The sequence below is a fragment of the Microtus pennsylvanicus genome, chromosome X (genome assembly GCF_037038515.1).
Source record: "Microtus pennsylvanicus isolate mMicPen1 chromosome X, mMicPen1.hap1, whole genome shotgun sequence".
NCBI classification, from domain to species: Eukaryota; Metazoa; Chordata; class Mammalia; order Rodentia; family Cricetidae; genus Microtus; species Microtus pennsylvanicus.
In genome coordinates, this window is record NC_134601.1 from 78,547,529 (window position 1) to 78,565,831 (window position 18,303).

Genomic DNA, 18,303 nt, shown 5'->3' on the forward strand with positions numbered 1-18,303 from the left:
TCAGGTTTAAACATTGTGCCTTTTTACCTGTCCTATAATTTTCAGTATGTTTCAGCATAGGCCTCCTGACACTTGGGGAATATAATAGTGTGTTAGCTTTCATATGTGTGGATAATAGGTGAGAAAGTACTTGGAGGCATTTGTGGCAGATATAATGCATTTTCAGTGATCCTATTTCTTCTTGCTTACTGACCTAGGTGTTTTGATGTGATTGACTGATTTAGGAAAACAGACTGGTCTTAAACTGCTTGTGCACTACTAAGGTACTCTGAGTGTAACAACCTTACAATAAGACTTTAAATTTGATTTGTTGTCATCATGCTTCCTTATTACCCGTTCATACCTGACAGTATACTATTAAGCATTAGCATTTACCTCACAATAATAAATTAGCAATTCTACCCCACAATGTAAAAACGTTCTGAAATAGATAAACTTCTTGTTCTCTAACATTATAATCTTAACAGGCTTTTGGTAATTTTGTTTATAAAATAACGGGATTGATTGCTAACATATTCTGAAGCAAGAAAGTAAACTAAGAAAAGAATCATGTTTTCTTAACAAAATAGGGTCTCACGTACTCCAGGCTGACCTTGAACTCACGTAACAGAGGATGGCCTTGTCCTCTGACCCGTCTGCTTCTACCTCCTGAATGCTAAGATTACAGACATGTGTTATAATGTCTGGTTTTATTTAATATTAGAAATTGAACCCAGAGCTTCATCCATGCTAGGCAAGTACTCTACCAACCGAGCTATGTCCCCAACCCAAGAATTTCATAGTTTTGTTTGCTTTTTCAAGATAGGGTTTCTCTGTGTAGCTTTGGAGCCTATCCTGGGGCTCTCTCTGTAGCCCAGGCTGGCCTTGAACTCACAGAGATCCTCTTGCCTCTGCCTCGGGATTAAAGGTGTATGCCACCACCGCCTGTCCAAATCTCACATTCTTGTAATGATTCAGTGAGCCATAGGGTAAAGCAAGTCTGTTGTGATCCTAGATACTTGGAGACTGAGGTAAATGATTTGCAGGGTCTACTGGGACACAGAGGGAGTTCAAAGCACTGTATTGAAATCTTGTCCCAAAAATCAAATATGAAAAATGACAGTTGGTGATATAGCTCACGGGGTACGTACGCCTATAACAAATGAGGCCCTAGTTTCATCCTTAATACCCCATCCTTCATACACACATGAAGTCTAAATGAAGTCAGTCAAGTCCAAACTGTATTAACTTGGATTATAATATATCAAATAATAGCTTTGAAAGAAAAGGAAATTAGCTGCTAGGAGTTCACTCGGTTGATGGAATGTTTGCTTGAATCCTAAAGGACCTTTCCCATGGTGGTGCTTGACTACAATCCCAGCACTTGATGAAAGAAGCAGTAGGGTTAGCATTTCGAGACAGACTTGGTTATAAAGCAAGTTCCCAGCTAGTCTGGGCTATGAGACACTGCCCTACCTACCACACTCAAAGACAGAATGTAAGGACTAGGGCTAAGAATAGGTCTTAGTTGTACAGGTGCCTAGTGTGAGTAAGGTCCTGGGTTTGATCCTCAGCCACATAAAGAGGGATTTAAGCATGTGCAATGGTTTGTTATAGTCTGTATGTGCCTTGTTATACACCTCAAATTATGTCATTTTTCTGTCTTTAAAAATTATTTAGTATTTTTAATTTCTGAGATAAATCAACAATACTTAATTTTTTAATTCATTAGATTTTTTAAAAATACCAATCCAAGTTCCCACTCCCTCCCCTCCATCCATTCCCTCCACACACCTATACACCCCACCCCCATCTAATCCTCAGAGAGGGTAAGGCACATTGCTTAGTGGAAGGCCCTCTACTATATCTAGGCTGAGTAAGGTATCCATCCAAAGAGAATAGGTTCCCAAAAAGCCAGTACATACAGTAGGGATAAATTCTGGTGCCACTGCCAGTGGCCCCTTAGTCTGCCCCAGCCATGTGACTGTCAACCACATTCAGAGGGACTAGTTTGGTCCTATGCTTGTTCCTTCACAGTCCACCATGATCAACAGTACTTATAACCTATAGATTATTTATCAGGAAATAGATTAATATTTCTAAATATAAGAAAAAGATATAAGCATTATTATTTTCTCAGTCAACAAGAAATGATGTATGACTAGCTGTTTTAAAAAGGCCCAAATGAATCTAAGCTTATTTTACTAAAGTTATTTTCAATGGCAGATAATCTTTATAAAGCCAAATTAGACAGGACAAATGGAAATGAGCCATGGGCAAGCTTGCAAAGGGAAGGAAAAATTTCAGAAAGTATATAGTGGTGACTTTAAATTTTACTCTGATGTGGGATTCTCCTGTATGCTGTGAATATCTTTTATTACTGTTGGCTAATAAAGAGGCTGCTTTGGTCTATAGCAGGGCAGAATATAGCCAGGCTGGAAGAGATATATAGAGTAGGCAGAATCAAGGAGATGCCAGTCAGAACCTTATAGTTAGGCCACAACCTCGTGGTGATACACAGAATAATAGAAATAGGTTAATTTAAGATGTAAGAGTTAGTTAGAAATATGCTTGAGCTATTGGCCAAACAGTGTTGTAATTAATATAGTTTCTGTGTTATTATCATGTTTGGGCAGCCGTTAAATGAATGGGCTGTCTCTGACAACATTATTCCAGACAAAATTTTAAACAAATCTATCTAACATGTAATTGGTTTGTATTTTTAGAAACAAAACAGGAGATTATTAGAAATTTTCATATTATACTTACTAAGAAAGAATCAACACTAGTTTTATTTCCCTTTTTGTTATTAGGTTATGTGGTATTTATTCTTATTTCTATTGGCATCTATTCATTGCATATAGTACATGGTTTCATAAAGACATTTTCATATAAATATATACTTGAGTATTTCCCATGCCCCACCCCCAGTTCCTGTTATATAAAATTCTTTAGATTTCACACATAAATGTGATCATGCGTTATTGTTTTGTGTGTGACTTACTTCATTTACCAGTGTCCTTCAGCTCCACTCATACATGACATTTCATTGTGTATACATACATTTTCGTTGTCTATTCATCTGCTGATGCCTAGGCATCTTCCAGAACTTGGCTCGTGTGAGTGATGCTGAAGTTAACATGGCAGTCCCGAGATTTCTTACATGCATCATTTCTTTCAGATTAATTACTAGAAATAAGATTGTTGGATTATATGTCACTTCATTTAGTTTTTGCAGAACCTCTGTGCTATTCTGGAAAGTGATTATAATTTACATACTCACTCTTAGCATGTGCTCTTAACACTTATTTATCCCATGTGTGTTTTCATGAGGTGTATCAGTCAAGGGATAATATTCTGGAATCAGCGCTTTCTTTTTAATGTGTGGATTTTGGGAGTTGAATTCAGGGCCTCAAGCTTGGCAGTGAGCACCTTTAACTACAGCCCTGAACTTGTTTTCTCATTGCTACTTTTTTACGTCTTCATTTGAGAAATGTCTTTTCAGGTTCATTGCCCATTTTTAGAGTCTTGTTGCTAAGTTCTTTGAATTCCTTGTAATCCTGTGTAATTTGGATACTAGCATTTTATCAGACATATAATTTGAACATTCTTTCTCTTAATCTGTGGGTGATGTCTTCATTCTTTTGTTTTCTGTGCTACAGACGTTTTTAGTTTGAAATCTCATTTGTTCTTCATTTTTGTTGTATATGTCTGGAGTGCTGTGCAAAGTACTTTTTAGTAGCTTTATAGTTTGGGGGCTTACATATAAGTCTTTGATCCATGTTGAGTTGATTTTTGTATGCCTTTTACATGTGAATATCCTGTTTTCTCAATAGCATTTAATGATGTTTTTGTCCTTTCCCTGTTTATGCTTTGAATAATTATTGTGTGTAAATTTATTTTATTTTTAAATCTTTATTATTGGGCATTCTATTCTTTTGCATTGATCATTATATTCTTTGTCTGCTAGTCCCATGTTGTTTTGTTTATAGTAGCTTTATAATGTATTTTATAATCAGATAATATGATGCTTTATGCTTTGTTCTTTCTGATCTAAAGTCCTTTGATTGCTCAGAAATTTTGTAGTTCCATTTGTATTTAGGATTATTTTCTACTTCAATAAAAAATATCATTGGAATATTGATAGTGATTGACTTGACTCTATAAACTACTTTGAATTTTATGGTCATTTTTGTCATCAAGTGGATGACTGCATAAACAGGATTCAACTTTATACTGCATACAGATGAATCACTATACCTCTAATGAGATATGCAGCCAAAAATATATTATGTTCAAATGGAAGTCTAAATAGAAATAGGAGTAACTGCGTATGTTCAACAAAACAGAATTTAAATTACAAGTTCCAGGAAGAGAAAAAGGAATGTAGTCCCACTAAAAATATTGTATAAAATATTCAGTGTATATATGTAAAGTGTATCCAAAACAAATTATTTTTTGTTAAGCTTATGTCTCATCCCCAGGATATCTCATAATTTATATGCAAGTAATTCAACCCCCAAATCTGCGATTGTAAACATTTATTTTTCTAAGCATTTTCGTATAAGGAATATTCCATCTGTACATGGAGGAATCATACCAACCTTGCCATATGCTACAAATGAGGTCCAGAGAACAGATTATGGCAATGCATGTGGATACACAACAACTTATCACACCTCAGTGAACTGCAAAACTAAGACTAACGTAATCCTAAATTTGTTAGAAGAAAGGAAATAATGAAGACTAGAAATACACAAGTAACGACTACAAAAACAATAGAAAAGATCAAGTTAGTAGTCGTGGCTCATGCTAGTAAGTTTTCTATTCCTTGATGATTCATCCATGTATAGTGTATAAAATCATGCAGTTTTGGCAGTCTGCCCTCCCAAGTCCTTCTCCTATTTTCATACTTTGCGCCGCGTTTTGACTTCTGTTTTGTTTGTCATGTGCTGAGGCTAATTAGGGTTACTTGCATGAGCATGAAAAATGTGTTATGCCTAGACTACTGAAGAAAATAACTGCCTCTACCCTTGTAACCTTTAACTGCCAATAGCTCCTCAGGGAGGGGTGGGATCTCATGAGTCTCTCTCCATCTGTGGTAGAATGTTTGTGGGCCAAGTCCTAGGCAAGTTAAAAGTTAATATCTGAAAAGATATGGCCAAAGCCTTAGTTGGACTAATTTTAAAAAGGGAAATATTCAAAGCGGAGATGAGAGTAATTAAAACTTGTAACATAGAAGTACAAAATTCATAAGATACATCAACAAATTGGATAGTCTACACTCCAGCAAACAACTATGTAGCAAAGATCAGATAAGTCTAAAAGAAATAAAAATTTCTCAAAACATACAACCTATAAAAAAATATCTATCAAGAGTCTGCTTTGTGGTGGTGCATGCCTTTAATGCTAGCACTCAAGAGGCAGTGGCAGATGAATCTCCAAGTTGGAGGCCATCCTGGTCTACAGAGCAAGTTCCAGGACAGTCAGGGGCTATATAGCAAAACCTTGCTTTGAAAAAAACAACATCAAAACCAAAATTAATCATGAAGGAACAGCACATCTAAGCAAAATTATACCAAGAGACTTAATATATAAAAACCTCTTAATAACTTCATTGCTGAATTCTATCAGACTGTTAGAGAGGGACTAATTTAATTTCTTGTCGAACCTCTGAAAATTGAAGGGGGTAATGCTTCCAATCACCTTATTAGTCCACCATTATCTTGATAATAATATCAAAGCCATTGTCAGTGTCCCTGATGGGGATACTGACACAAAATGTTAGTAGCTACTAATTCAGCATGCTGAAATATCATAAAACATTATCAAGTCTAATTTATTTCCATGATTCAAGAATGTATCATTACAGGCTATTTAATGACTGTACAGCAATTGATAAAATGAAGGAGAAAATATTGGACACTTTCTTTTCTAAGAATACAGAAAAGCATTTGACAAAATTTACCATCCATTGGTGATAAGATTACTAATAAGTATGAAAAATACATACCCCAGTGTAGTAAAGCCGTGTCCTTCAAGCCCACAGCTAACGTACTCTTCAGTGATGAGTGTGGGTTTTCATCTAGGATCAGGAACTAACCAAGGATGCCTTTCCTACCTACTGGGTTAATACTGGATATTCTTGCCAAATCAATTGGAAAAAGAAAAAAGGATATAATACATCTGATTATGAAAGAAAAATGACATATTTGTTGATGACATAATGTTATACAGAGAAACCCCAAAAGACTGCACCGAAAAGCATTTGAAACTGATTGTAATTTCAGTCAAGTTTTCAGGCTAAAAAAGCACCACATGAAAATCTGTGGTGTTTCTGTGCCCTAATGATGAACTAGTTGAAAGAGAAATTGTGAAAACAATCCCATTTACAGTATTAAGTAATAGAATATATATACATAAACTTAACTAAGAAAATGAGAGTTCGCTATGATTCAAAACTGCACCACTTGCCAGGCGGTGGTGGCGCAAGCCTGTAATCCCTGCACTCTGGGACAGAGGCAGGCGAATCTCTGTGAGTTTGAGACCAGCTTGACCTACAGAATGAGCTCCAGGACAGGCTCCAAAACGGAGAAACCCTGTTTCAACCCCCCCCCCCCAAACAACATCAACAACAACAACAAACCACCCCAAAACAAAAACATCAAAAACAAAGCTGCGACACTGATGCTCTAACCAAAGACCGAATAAATAGATGGAAAGATACCTGTGCTCATTGCTTAGAATTTTTTTTCTAGCTCTACATGTTCCTCAAAGTTTTTTATTTTTATTTCTTCCCACTCCTAGTGATTTGTTACTTGTTTTTATCTTGCAAGAAAGGATTTTTCAATGATCGATTTTTCTCCCACCCCTAAATCGTATGAAGAACTGTTGGGAGCTATTTTTGTTACCATGCTTGGTGCTGGTAATGCTGTTATTTTAATTTTTTAATTGATTTTATTGAGCTATATATTTTTCTCTGCTCCACTCCCTACCTCTTCCCTCCCTTTCAACCCTCTGCCATGGTCCCCATGCTCCCAATTTACTCAGGAGATCTTGTCTTTTTCTACTTCCCATGTAGATTACATCCATGTATGTCTCTCTTAGGGTCCTCATTGTTGTCTAGGAAGAACTGAACTCTTGCCTTAAGTTTGCTGTGCTTAAAGATAGAATTGTTCCTATTTGTACCACACAGTTTTTACAGGGTACTAAGATGCCCTTTTGCCTCAGGGTGACTTTGAATATATCAGAGAGTCTATGTCATGATTAAAATACATGTGACTATAGAGGGGTTCCCAGGTGTCCATGGAGATGTCCCCAGCTAGTTCCTTGGGCAGCTGAGGAGAGGGAGCCTGAAATGGCCCGATTCTATAGCCATACGGATGAATATCTTGCATATCACCATAGAACCTTCATCTGGTGATGGATGGAGATAGAGACAGAGACCCACATTGGAGCACTGGACTGAGCTTCCAAGGTCCAAATGAGGAGCAGAAGGAAAGAGAACATGAGCAAGGAAGTCAGGACTGCAAGAGATAAGAGATGCACCCACCTACTGAGATGGTGGGGCTGATCTAATGGGAACTCACCAAGGCTAGCTGGACTGGGACTGAAAAAGCATGGGATCAAACTGGACTCTCTGAACATGGTGGACAATGAGGGCTGCTGAGAAGCCAAGGACAATGGCACTGGGTTTTTGATTCTACTGCATGTACTGGCTTTGTGGGAGCCTAGTCTGTTTTGATGCTCACCTTCCTAGACCTGGATGGAGGTGGGAGGACCTTGGACTTCCCACAGGGCAGGGAACCCTGACTGCTCTTTGGACTGGAGAGGGAGGGGGAGGGGAGGGGGGAGAGGAGGGAAATGGGAGGCGGGGAGGAGGTGGAAATTTTTAATAAAAAAATAAAAAATAAAATAAATAAAATACATGTGGGTTACTTAATATTTTTAGTTTGTAAGACAAAATTGGAAAGACTTCACAAGAAAAATAGGTTGTAAATCCTTACATTAAAAGCAAGATCTCTGTTTTAGAAGTGAGCAGAATCTAGGTGGTATTTGTTGAATTGTTCAGGTTATGTTAGAATCTTGGAAATGTTTTAAATTACACATATTTTTATTATTATTTTGTGTGTGTGTATATGTGTACGAGAGAGATAAAGCCTCAACAATTTATTGATAATAAACTAGTAGAAGAAACTCTAGTTAATAATCCAAAAGGTGAGAATTGATGGACCATCCTAAAAGAGATTCTCTTTTCTTTATATCTTATTTATTTATTTCTTCATTTATCCATTTATATATTGTGTAGTATCATAGAAAGAAAAAGATAAGGTGCTTGATAAGCTACAGAAAGCCAAGTAGAGTATCAGACTCCTGAGGCCTAACAGAGCAGTATTGTTAATACTATTGAGTTTAGGAAATAATGAAATACATAACGGGAATTTAGACCTTATCATTGTAGAATAGGTATGGCAGGTGGGCCCTATTTTGTCTTATTTTAATAACATAATTTTATAAAATAAGTTTTACTTTTAGATTTTAAGATGCATTCCCCGATTTCATTTTATTTGCAGTGAATATCACCTCAGCCAGGCAATTAACCGGATGTAGTCGCTTCAGCCATGTGTTCCCTTCATCTGCTTACCAGCATATTAAGATGCATAAGAGAATCCTGGGGCACTTATCTTCTGTCTACTGTGTAGCATTTGATCGAAGCGGGAGGCGAATCTTTACAGTGAGTTAAAAATTTATGATATGTAACATTATGTACTTACAACTGAAGCAAGACTCCATGCCATATATTGTATTGTACTGTATAAGTAATTCTATTTAGACTTACTAATGTAAGAAAAATTGTGTTGAAATTGTAAATAATTTCTTATTTTATATAAATGAAGGGTGAGCTATGATACCCACTATCTTTTGGGGAAATTTATTTAAAAAAATTGTCTTCAGAAGTCTATATAAATTCAAGATAGTTAATTTTTGTGAAACAGGTAAACTCTGTTTAATTACATTTAACAGGCATTTATTAAAAGGCCTTTTACATGTGTAATTGCTGCAAGTTTGGTTTTAATAATTATATCATCTCCAAGATTAAATAGTTGAACTGTAATGAGGATTAAACTTACATTATATATATTTCTTTGATTTTTGTGTTGCTTATTTTTAAAAACTTAATTTTAAGTTTTACTAAGTCATGTTCTTTGCTTTTAAGTAAAAATTATAACATAATAATATGTCTAAAAATATTGATCTAATTGCTTCATTACTGTTAACATAGAACTGAGAGAAGTAGCAGAATTTCAGATTTCTATTTATATCCTACAGCAAAGGAAATGCTTTATATTTTGAGAAATTATAACTCCGTATATTGTATGACAGACTCTCCTGCTGATGACTTATGTCTCTAACTATGATGATATAATAATGGTGCATGTCATTTTTAATAAATAGGTAATTACTTCCTGTATTAGAATGGAATTCATTTTACTATATTTAAAACTCATTTGGAATTTTTAAAGGGAAGTGCATCATAAAGATTTTTACTAGGGATTATTAATGCCCTTGGCTTTCCAGAGAAACCAAAGTAGATTATGAACATAAAGTTTGAAATATTTGCAGAAAAAATTATTAAGCCAATTAAGCCAAAGACTTCTAGGCACATAGAAAGAAGCAATGGCAGAAATGCTTAATAACTAATCACTTAAGTATATGCTTAAAATATTTAAAATGCTTTTAGGGTTATTAGCTTTGAAGACTTTGTCACAGATGCCACTGTTAGTTTGAACAATACTTAGTTCTATCATTTAAGCAATGTTTATGTTTGCTACTGGGTCCACATATTTTTCGTTAGTAAAATGTTTGCTTTGTAATGTTGCTTTCCTTCTGGCTCTTAATGACAAGTTTCTGTTTCATTATAAATCTTCTGTCTTTTGTGTTACTGTAGGGTTCAGATGACTGTTTGGTGAAAATCTGGGCTACAGATGATGGACGCCTCCTTGCTACACTGCGAGGGCACTCTGCCGAAATCTCTGACATGGCCGTTAACTATGAAAATACTCTCATTGCTGCAGGCAGCTGTGATAAAGTTGTGAGAGTATGGTGTCTTCGAACTTGCGCACCAGTTGCTGTCCTTCAGGGACATTCAGCTTCTATTACTTCCATACAGGTGAGAACGATGATATGATCTCTGACATATTCATAAATCCGAGGATTTTTTTCATTTGTATTATGAATATATTATATATTACATGATATATATTATGTGGATAATAGCAGAAAGAAGGACAACAGAAAAATGCTTATAGAGCTTTGCTTCTCATCTGCAGAGAAATATTTTTATTTTCCTTTTTATATAAACCTGTGTCTTTAGAAATAAATTTAAAAAAGCAAAATGGAGCTGGTTCTTCAAATCCAGCATGAGACAACATGTTTATTATCTTATGTGTATACGTGAAGAGGGGATTATACTTGTAAATGCCTGCTTGTCCACTAGTGAATACCTGTCAATCGGGGTCTAAGCAGGTTCTAACACGAGTATTGTCATACTCTGTTAATATTTAATTCAAGATCTATGCCAGATTTAATATGTGTAGTTTTTATATTATAAAGTTTTAATATTACGAAGCAACCTTTTTATTTTTAGTTCCAGTGGGTTTTTTTGCTTCCATGTGTTACTTGATATAAAATATGTTATTCATACAATACTTTGACCAGATGTTGGTAGTGTGAGTGAGTCCTTGATATCTCAAAAGCTGCTGTGCTTAACAACACTAAGCTGAAGTTTTACCATTCTGTTTTTGTCAAGAGAAACCAAAGAATTTAAACTTTTACATGTAGATAATAGTTTTGTACGAGGCCTTTACTTACATTTCTTGTGTGCTTTTAAAGTAACATGTCATTTACTTGTAGGGACCTAGCGGAAAGCGCACTTCTGTATTCTGATTAATTGAGATTATTATGTGGATTGTTTTAAGATCATGCAGGCGTGCGCATGTGCACGCACGCGCGCGCGCACACACGTATCCTTGGACTTTGAAATTTCTTACACCTACCCTTAATGATATATTTGACATTGATTTAACTGATAACTCAAATATCCTCATCTTGGCCCCATCTCATAGCATGGCTTTACCTTTCAACTGTGTTCTTAGAATCATTGCATGAACATCTCAAACTCAAAATTGAATTCTTTTTCCTCCCTAAAATTTAATCCCACTGTAGCTTCTTCCCTCATCTGTTTAAGTAAATTTTTGCCACAAATAAAATACCTGAAGCATTTTTTGCAAAGTAAGGAGGGTTTATTTAGCTCACAGTATCAGATATCAAATTGCAATGACTAGCCGGGTGGTGGTGGCGCACGCCTTTAATCCCAGCACTTGGGAGGCAGAGGCAGGCGGATCTCTGTGAGTTCGAGACCAGCCTGGTCTACAAGAGCTAGTTCCAGGACAGGCTCCAAAACCACAGAGAAATCCTGTCTCGAAAAACCAAAAAAAAAAAATTGCAATGACTAAATACAAGCTCTGCGGCTACCTCTTGTCTCTATGAATCCACATTCTAAATAATAAAGGAAGAAGTATGCTTGGAATAAAAACAATGAATCATGGTGGAGGCATGTGTGCATAAAAGCTTAAATCACTCTGCAGGAAGTCCCATAAACACATTGGAGGTAGATATGATCCCTTGAAGGCATACCCTCAATAATCTCTGGATTTCCCCTGATGTCCTTACTCAGAAAGGTCCCATCATCTTTAATAACCTACTTTGTAGACCAACCCTTTCATATGTGGACTTTTGTGGTGACGTACAGCAAGCATCCTTATAGTATCATCCAAACATGGTGATTTCATGATCTTAATTAATGTTTATCTTCTTCCTGTTCTCTTTATCGAATCTGTCACCCAATCATTTTGTTTTGCTCTTCAAAATATACTCAGAGTCTGGAACATTCTCATGAATTACATCTGAATATGCAGCTTAAAGCCACTAACATCTCTGGCCCTAGATTATTGAAACAGGCTTCTCATCGATCTTCCTGCTCTGAAGTCTCCCTTTTCCTAGTTTAGACTCTCCCTGGTAACTAGATGATTGTAAACTAGAGTATGTCACGCCACTAGTACTCAGGAGCTGGCTAGCTTCTGTTGTGCAGGTGAGAGGCGGCAGCACTCTATAAGCTCTGGGCTTATGCAGTCTCAGCCTCTAGGCTTCCCTTGCCCTCATCTACTGTTACCTGCTTTTCATTTTCACTCTGTTTTAGCTGCTGGTAAATTCCTCTCTTCTCCTTTTATTCCCTTCTTTCTGTTTCCTCCTCCTCTTCATTCTTCTCCTTTTCCTCTTCTTATTCCTTACTCTTCCTTCTGTCTCAGCCTCTCACATACTTATGCCAGGGTAAAATTCCTGGGTTTTTTTCCTACTATTTTTGTATTTCTGGAGCAGTCTTCCCTAAACACTCACATAATTTGTCCCTTCACTTTGTAAGTACTCTATGCAGATCTTCTCAAGAAGACCATCTCTGACTTACCATTTGATTAGTCTATAACAGTCTGTGTCTTCTTGCTGTATATTTTTATTTAATGCATTTTTTAGAATTTCACACAGGAATACTGTATTTATATCATTTTCACCCTTCCCTCCAACCCCTGCTTGTGCCACCCTCTCAAATTTGTGACCTCTTCTTAATTTTTCTCCCCCCCCCCCCTCTCTCTCTCTCTGTCTCTCTCTGTCTGTCTCTGTCTCTGTCTGTCTCTGTCTCTGTCTCTCTCTGTGTGTGTGTGTCTGTCTCTGTCTCTCTGTCTCTCTCTCTCTGTATGTGAAACCTGCTGAATATTCTTAGTGTTGCTTATATATGTATGTATTTAAGCCTAACCACTTGGGTTTGGCTAAAATAACAGGATGCCTATCCCTAGAGAAAATCAATTCTCCCCCTCTCAATAGCACTTCATCTAGGGGTGAAGTCTTGTGATATTTTTTCCATTCACATTGGCATGTTATTTTTTCTACAGCAAAAATTTCCCTTTGCATTCTATATTATTTACTACAATTTACTAATGCCTTTCATTCACAATATGTTATCCTTCCAATTTATTTCTTTTATAAATAACATTGAGATAAAATGGTATATTAATAGTGGTTGCTACTGGATGATAGAATTTCAGGTTCCTTTTACGCTATTTATTTTTGCTCAGTTTTTTATAAGAGTTGTGTATCAGTTTATATGTTCGAAGTATATGGATTTTCTTTCATGCCAGTCACGGTGGCATGTGCCTTTATTCCTAGGAAGTAGAGGCTAGAGGATCTCAGCAAGTTTTGAGACCAGCCTGGTCTACATAGTGAATTCCAGGACAGCCAGGACTAAATAGAGAGATCGTGTTTCAAAAAGAAAAAGAAATACATGTGTTTTCTTTCAACAATATCTACCATTATTTACCAAATAAAATAATGTAATTAATATATAACAACATCTCAACATGTGATAAGGCTATTTAAATGTAATGGGCGTAGTAAAGGTTTCAGAATTTCTTGACAATGAAATTCTCCTTGATTATGTTCTCATTCCTATGGATCAGAGATCAGCAGCAAATTCACAGACTCGTTAGTTGGTAAATATTTTAGGTTTTTCAGAGTATGCAGTCTTTGTCAAATCACTCTTTTCTCACAATTGATAAAATAGCTATAGACTGTATAAGGTTACTGTGTTCCATTAAATCTTATTTGTACAGATAGTCGGCAAGCTAACTATCATATGTGGGCCATAATTTGCTGACCCTTGCTTTATACTGTCGATTAAGCTTTGTAATAAAAATTTATTTATCTGAGGATTGAAACAGTGTAAAAAGCATGCTACCTGAATCCTGGTTTTCTTTATCTTATCTATTGGGTACTAATAGATAATATTAATGGACAATATTTATTTCAAATTTAAGTCTTTAGATTGAACTAATTTTAATATGTACAATTATTGATTTATTTTGATTTGAGTTCAAAATATTTATCAATCTCAGATATATTCATCCTTAATTATTATCTCAGTGGAAATTATTTTCTCCATTTGGGATTTTAATTCTTGTATTAGGGATTGAACCCAGGGCCTCGTGCATGTTAGGCAAGTGTTCTCCCACGGAACTACTCCCAGCCCTTCAGTTTCGATTTTAAAATTTGTACCCATACTGGAAAATATGATCTGCTTTTAAACTTTTTCTTATGTCTTAGCCATCTTGGAGAATGATGGTTCTTCCCTTCTCTATGATTCTCTTTTGAGGAGATATAAAATACCAAGAATCAGAGTCTGAGAAGTATACTATTTTAAAGACTCTCTCCCTCCCTTTTGAGTGCTGGGATTGAAAGTGTGCACCCCACTGCTCAGCACAAATGATTTAAATTTTCAAAAGACAAAATCAACTAGATATGGCGGCATGCACCTGTAATCCCAGCATTCTTTAGACAGAGGCAAGCAAAGGGCCAGCCAGTCTACACAGTGAGATAGAAAACAGCTAGGGTTACACAGCAAAATTTGATCTCAAAAAAAAAAATTATAGTTCCTATGAACATATATTTTCTACACTTGTGGTTTAACTTAGTAATGTGCTTCTGAATTTATTTTTCCTTAAAATATCTTAAAGCCTTATTTTAAATTATTTAGAACAGTAGTAAGTACTGAAATATTTTATGTCAGTTTCAATTTTGACTTTCACTTTTAAGATTTTAGTTTTATTCTGTGTTTATGAGCAGGAGGAAGGGCTCTGTGTATATGTGTAGAGTGCCTGTGGAGGCCAGAGGAAGACATTGGATCCTCTGGAGCTGGAGTTTTAAGAGGTTGTGAAGCACCCAGTGTGGGTGCTGAGAACTAAAACCAGGTCCTCTGGAAGAGCCGCAAGCATTAACTACTAAGCCATTAATTAGCTCTCTAGCCCCTCAGTTAATGTTTTCTGTGGGTTTGGGTGTTTAAAATTGTTTGAAAAGTGTCCATTTATCTAGGGAATGTAAGCAACAAAAATCCTGATACTGAAATTCTCTTGACTTTGTGTGTATGTGTTTTTTGCGTGTGCATGTAGGCTTCAGGCATGCATGTGCTCCAGCACATGTGGGAAGGGCAGAGCAACTTGCAGGAGTCGGTTCTCTCCACCTACTGTCTGGACCCTGTGACTCGAACTCAGAACCTCAGGCATTTACTCACTCAGCCATATCTCACTGCACTGATGCTGAAATTCTTAAGTGTTTTATTTATATGTTATATTTGTACAAAAATAGTCTGAGCAGGAAAACTTTATATTTGGTTTGAATTCTTTTTCAGTTTTGTCCATCAACTAAAGGCACAACTAGATACCTCACTTCGACTGGTGCTGATGGAACAATATGTTTCTGGCAATGGCATGTAAAAACAATGAAGTTTAGGTAAGTAGAAATATATTTTAGGAAATTTTTGAAAAATCGATTTGTATATCTTCATTCTTTGGTGATACGATAATAGTTGAAGTATTGAAGTATGTACATGTAAATACACTCCCCGTGTGTATTTATATCCATATTTATTTTTATGTTTAGAGATTTTAGAATATTTTTTATAAAGTCAGCATTGAGGCTATGAAATTCATATGGAAAAGTGTGGTAAGACGTATTTGAACATTTTGTAATAAGAGCATTAAATAAAAGCAATATGTTTGCAAAACTATTGTCAACATCTGATGTTATAAATTATATTTATGAGGTTTAAAAACTTGTAGCTGAAACTATGATAATAGTCATTGTTGACTTCTTTGCTTTAGCTCTTAAAAGTAATACTGATATTGAGTAGATCAATATTCACCAGTGTGCTAAGATTTTTGTCCATTAGATGAGCCTGATAGAATTAAAACATTTCCTTTATTCTTAGGGATCGCCCAGTAAAATTTACTGAGAGATCCAGACCTGGAGTTCAGATATCTTGTTCATCTTTCAGTTCTGGTATGTATCAAAATTTAATGCTTTGATTACTCAAAATCATCCATGTATAAAAGATTGATTTAATTTTTTTGTGAAGAAAAAAAATGTGTGCTTGAAAGTTAACCATACCAATGTTGTAAACCATCTGTTATATGCTACATGAACCTGTTTGATTAATGGCACCTAGTAATAACTTTTCTTAATTTAATTTAATATATTTTTATATAATGCTGGTTTTATTTGGCAAAGAATAAACAGTCACTAGCTCAAATATCCATTAACCAGAAGTTCCTAACTTTACAGAATGTGTACAGAATTGTGGCTTCATATATAAGATGCAAGATAATTGTAAGAAATATTCTTAGAGTTTTGGCATAGTATTTCTATATAAAATATAGTTATTCTTAAAAAGCTTTGAGCTGGGCGATGGTGGCGCACGCCTTTAATCCCAGCACTCGGGAGGCAGAGGCAGGCGGATCTCTGTGAGTTCGAGACCAGCCTGGTCTACAGAGCTAGATCCAGGACAGGCTCCAAAGCCACAGACAAACCCTGTCTCGAAAAACCAAAAAAAAAAAAAAAGAAAGAAAGAAAGAAAGAAAAAAGCTATGACTTATTGCTTTTAATCAATAAGCCTATGTTTACTCTATAATTGGTAAATTTCTTAGGTGAAAAATATATTTGTTTTACATAGTCTTTCTTTTTATCTCTTTCTCTGTCTTTGTCTCTTATGGCAATGAGAATTGGACCTAGGGCTTTGAATGTGCTAGGCAAGCCCTCAGACATTGAACTATATCCACAATTCTCTACTTTTTCACTTTTATTTATTCACTTTTAACTTTTTAAACCTTAAGGTCTTTTTTTTTCTTCCCTGAGACAGCCCTGGCTGTCCTGGAACTCACTTTGTAGACCAGGATGGCATGAAACTCATAAAGATCTGCCTGTCTCTGTCTCCCAAGTGCTGGGATTACAGGCATGTGCCACCACACCCAGCCAGAGGTCTTTAATTTTTAACATTTATTCTTTTATTGTGTGTGTGCATGTGTACTTCCTGACACATCTGGTTAGGTCTGAGTGCAGCATTTGGGAGTTAGTTTTCTCCCTCTACCTTGTGGGTTTTGAGGATTGAACTTTGATCCGTAGGGCTTGACAGCACGCACCTTAATGCACTGAGCTGTCTCATTGGCTTTTACTTTCTTATTTGAATGCAAGATCTCACTTAATTGCCAAGGCTGGTCTTGAAGTCACACTGAAGCCCTAGCCAACTTTTAGCTTATGGTCTTTCTGCCTTAGCCTCCCTAGTAGCAGAATTATAGTTGTGTTAATTGATACAACTCTCCTGTTTTTCTTGAATTTTATTTCCTTTTCTTTGAAATATTAGCATGACATCAGTATTTATAAGACAGTTTTGTGTTTCTTGAATGCTTGTTACTAATACAAGGTGAAGAATTAAATTGATCGAAAAGGAGCTCCTTGGTACTATGTGTTTTGTTTTGAATCTTCTAGGTGGTATGTTCATTACAACAGGTAGCACTGACCATGTTATTAGAATATACTATTTGGGTTCTGAGATACCAGAGAAAATTGCGGAATTAGAATCACATACGGTAAGAGCAAAATAAGAAACTTAATTTTTTATCTCCCTCTCTTGTCTTTTCTGATCTGTACCATACTTTAGTGTAGATAAATATTAAAACCTTTAACTTAAGATGTCTGTTTTTTCTTCATGGTTTTTCATAACAGAGTTTCTCTGTGTAACAGCCCTTCCTGTCTTGGAACTCGCTCTGTAGACCAGGCTGGCCTAAAACTCAGAAATCTGCCTGCCTCTGCTTCCCAAGTGCTGGGATTAAAGGTGTGCACCACCACCACCCAGCAAGATGTCTCTTTAGTAATGAGAATAAATGTGAATTTTCGAATGAATAATTTTGTCCATAAGATGAGCTGTATTTGACTGTACATAAAAAGTTCACATACTTAAAAGACATTTTAAGTATATTCATATGAATATACTTGTTGCTTTGTATGTTTTTCACAGTATTATCAAAGGCTCAGTTGAATCTAATCTTCCTTAGCAATAGCAGTCCTCATTTATTTTTGTTATTAATATTTTATTTAACATACAAAGAAATCCACTTCAATATATCATTTTCATACATGGATCTTGTACTTTGTTCTTTTTTTTTTAATATTTATTTATTTGTTATGTATACAATATTCTATCTGTGTGTATGCCTACAGGCCAGAAGAGGGCACCAGACCTTATTACAGATGGTTATGAGCCACCATGTGGTTGCTGGGAATTGAACTCAGGACCTTTGGAAGACCTTAACCTCTGAGCCATCTCTCCAGCCCTTGTACTTTGTTCTTATTAAAACCCATTTCTATACCTCCCTTCCTCTCTTTTCA

The 18,303-nt window shown here is 35.8% G+C and overlaps 1 protein-coding gene across 1 annotated transcript in view; it reads left to right on the top strand.

Moving 5' to 3' along the window:
• The window catches only part of Brwd3 (bromodomain and WD repeat domain containing 3), a 102,390-nt gene that overhangs the window by 30,279 nt on the left and 53,808 nt on the right, over positions 1-18,303 (top strand). The window contains exons 7-11 of the mRNA XM_075956710.1: positions 8,553-8,713; positions 9,929-10,150; positions 15,272-15,372; positions 15,851-15,921; positions 17,404-17,504. Of these exons, the coding sequence (XP_075812825.1) occupies positions 8,553-8,713; positions 9,929-10,150; positions 15,272-15,372; positions 15,851-15,921; positions 17,404-17,504 (656 nt within the window). The remainder of the gene's footprint in view (positions 1-8,552; positions 8,714-9,928; positions 10,151-15,271; positions 15,373-15,850; positions 15,922-17,403; positions 17,505-18,303) is intronic.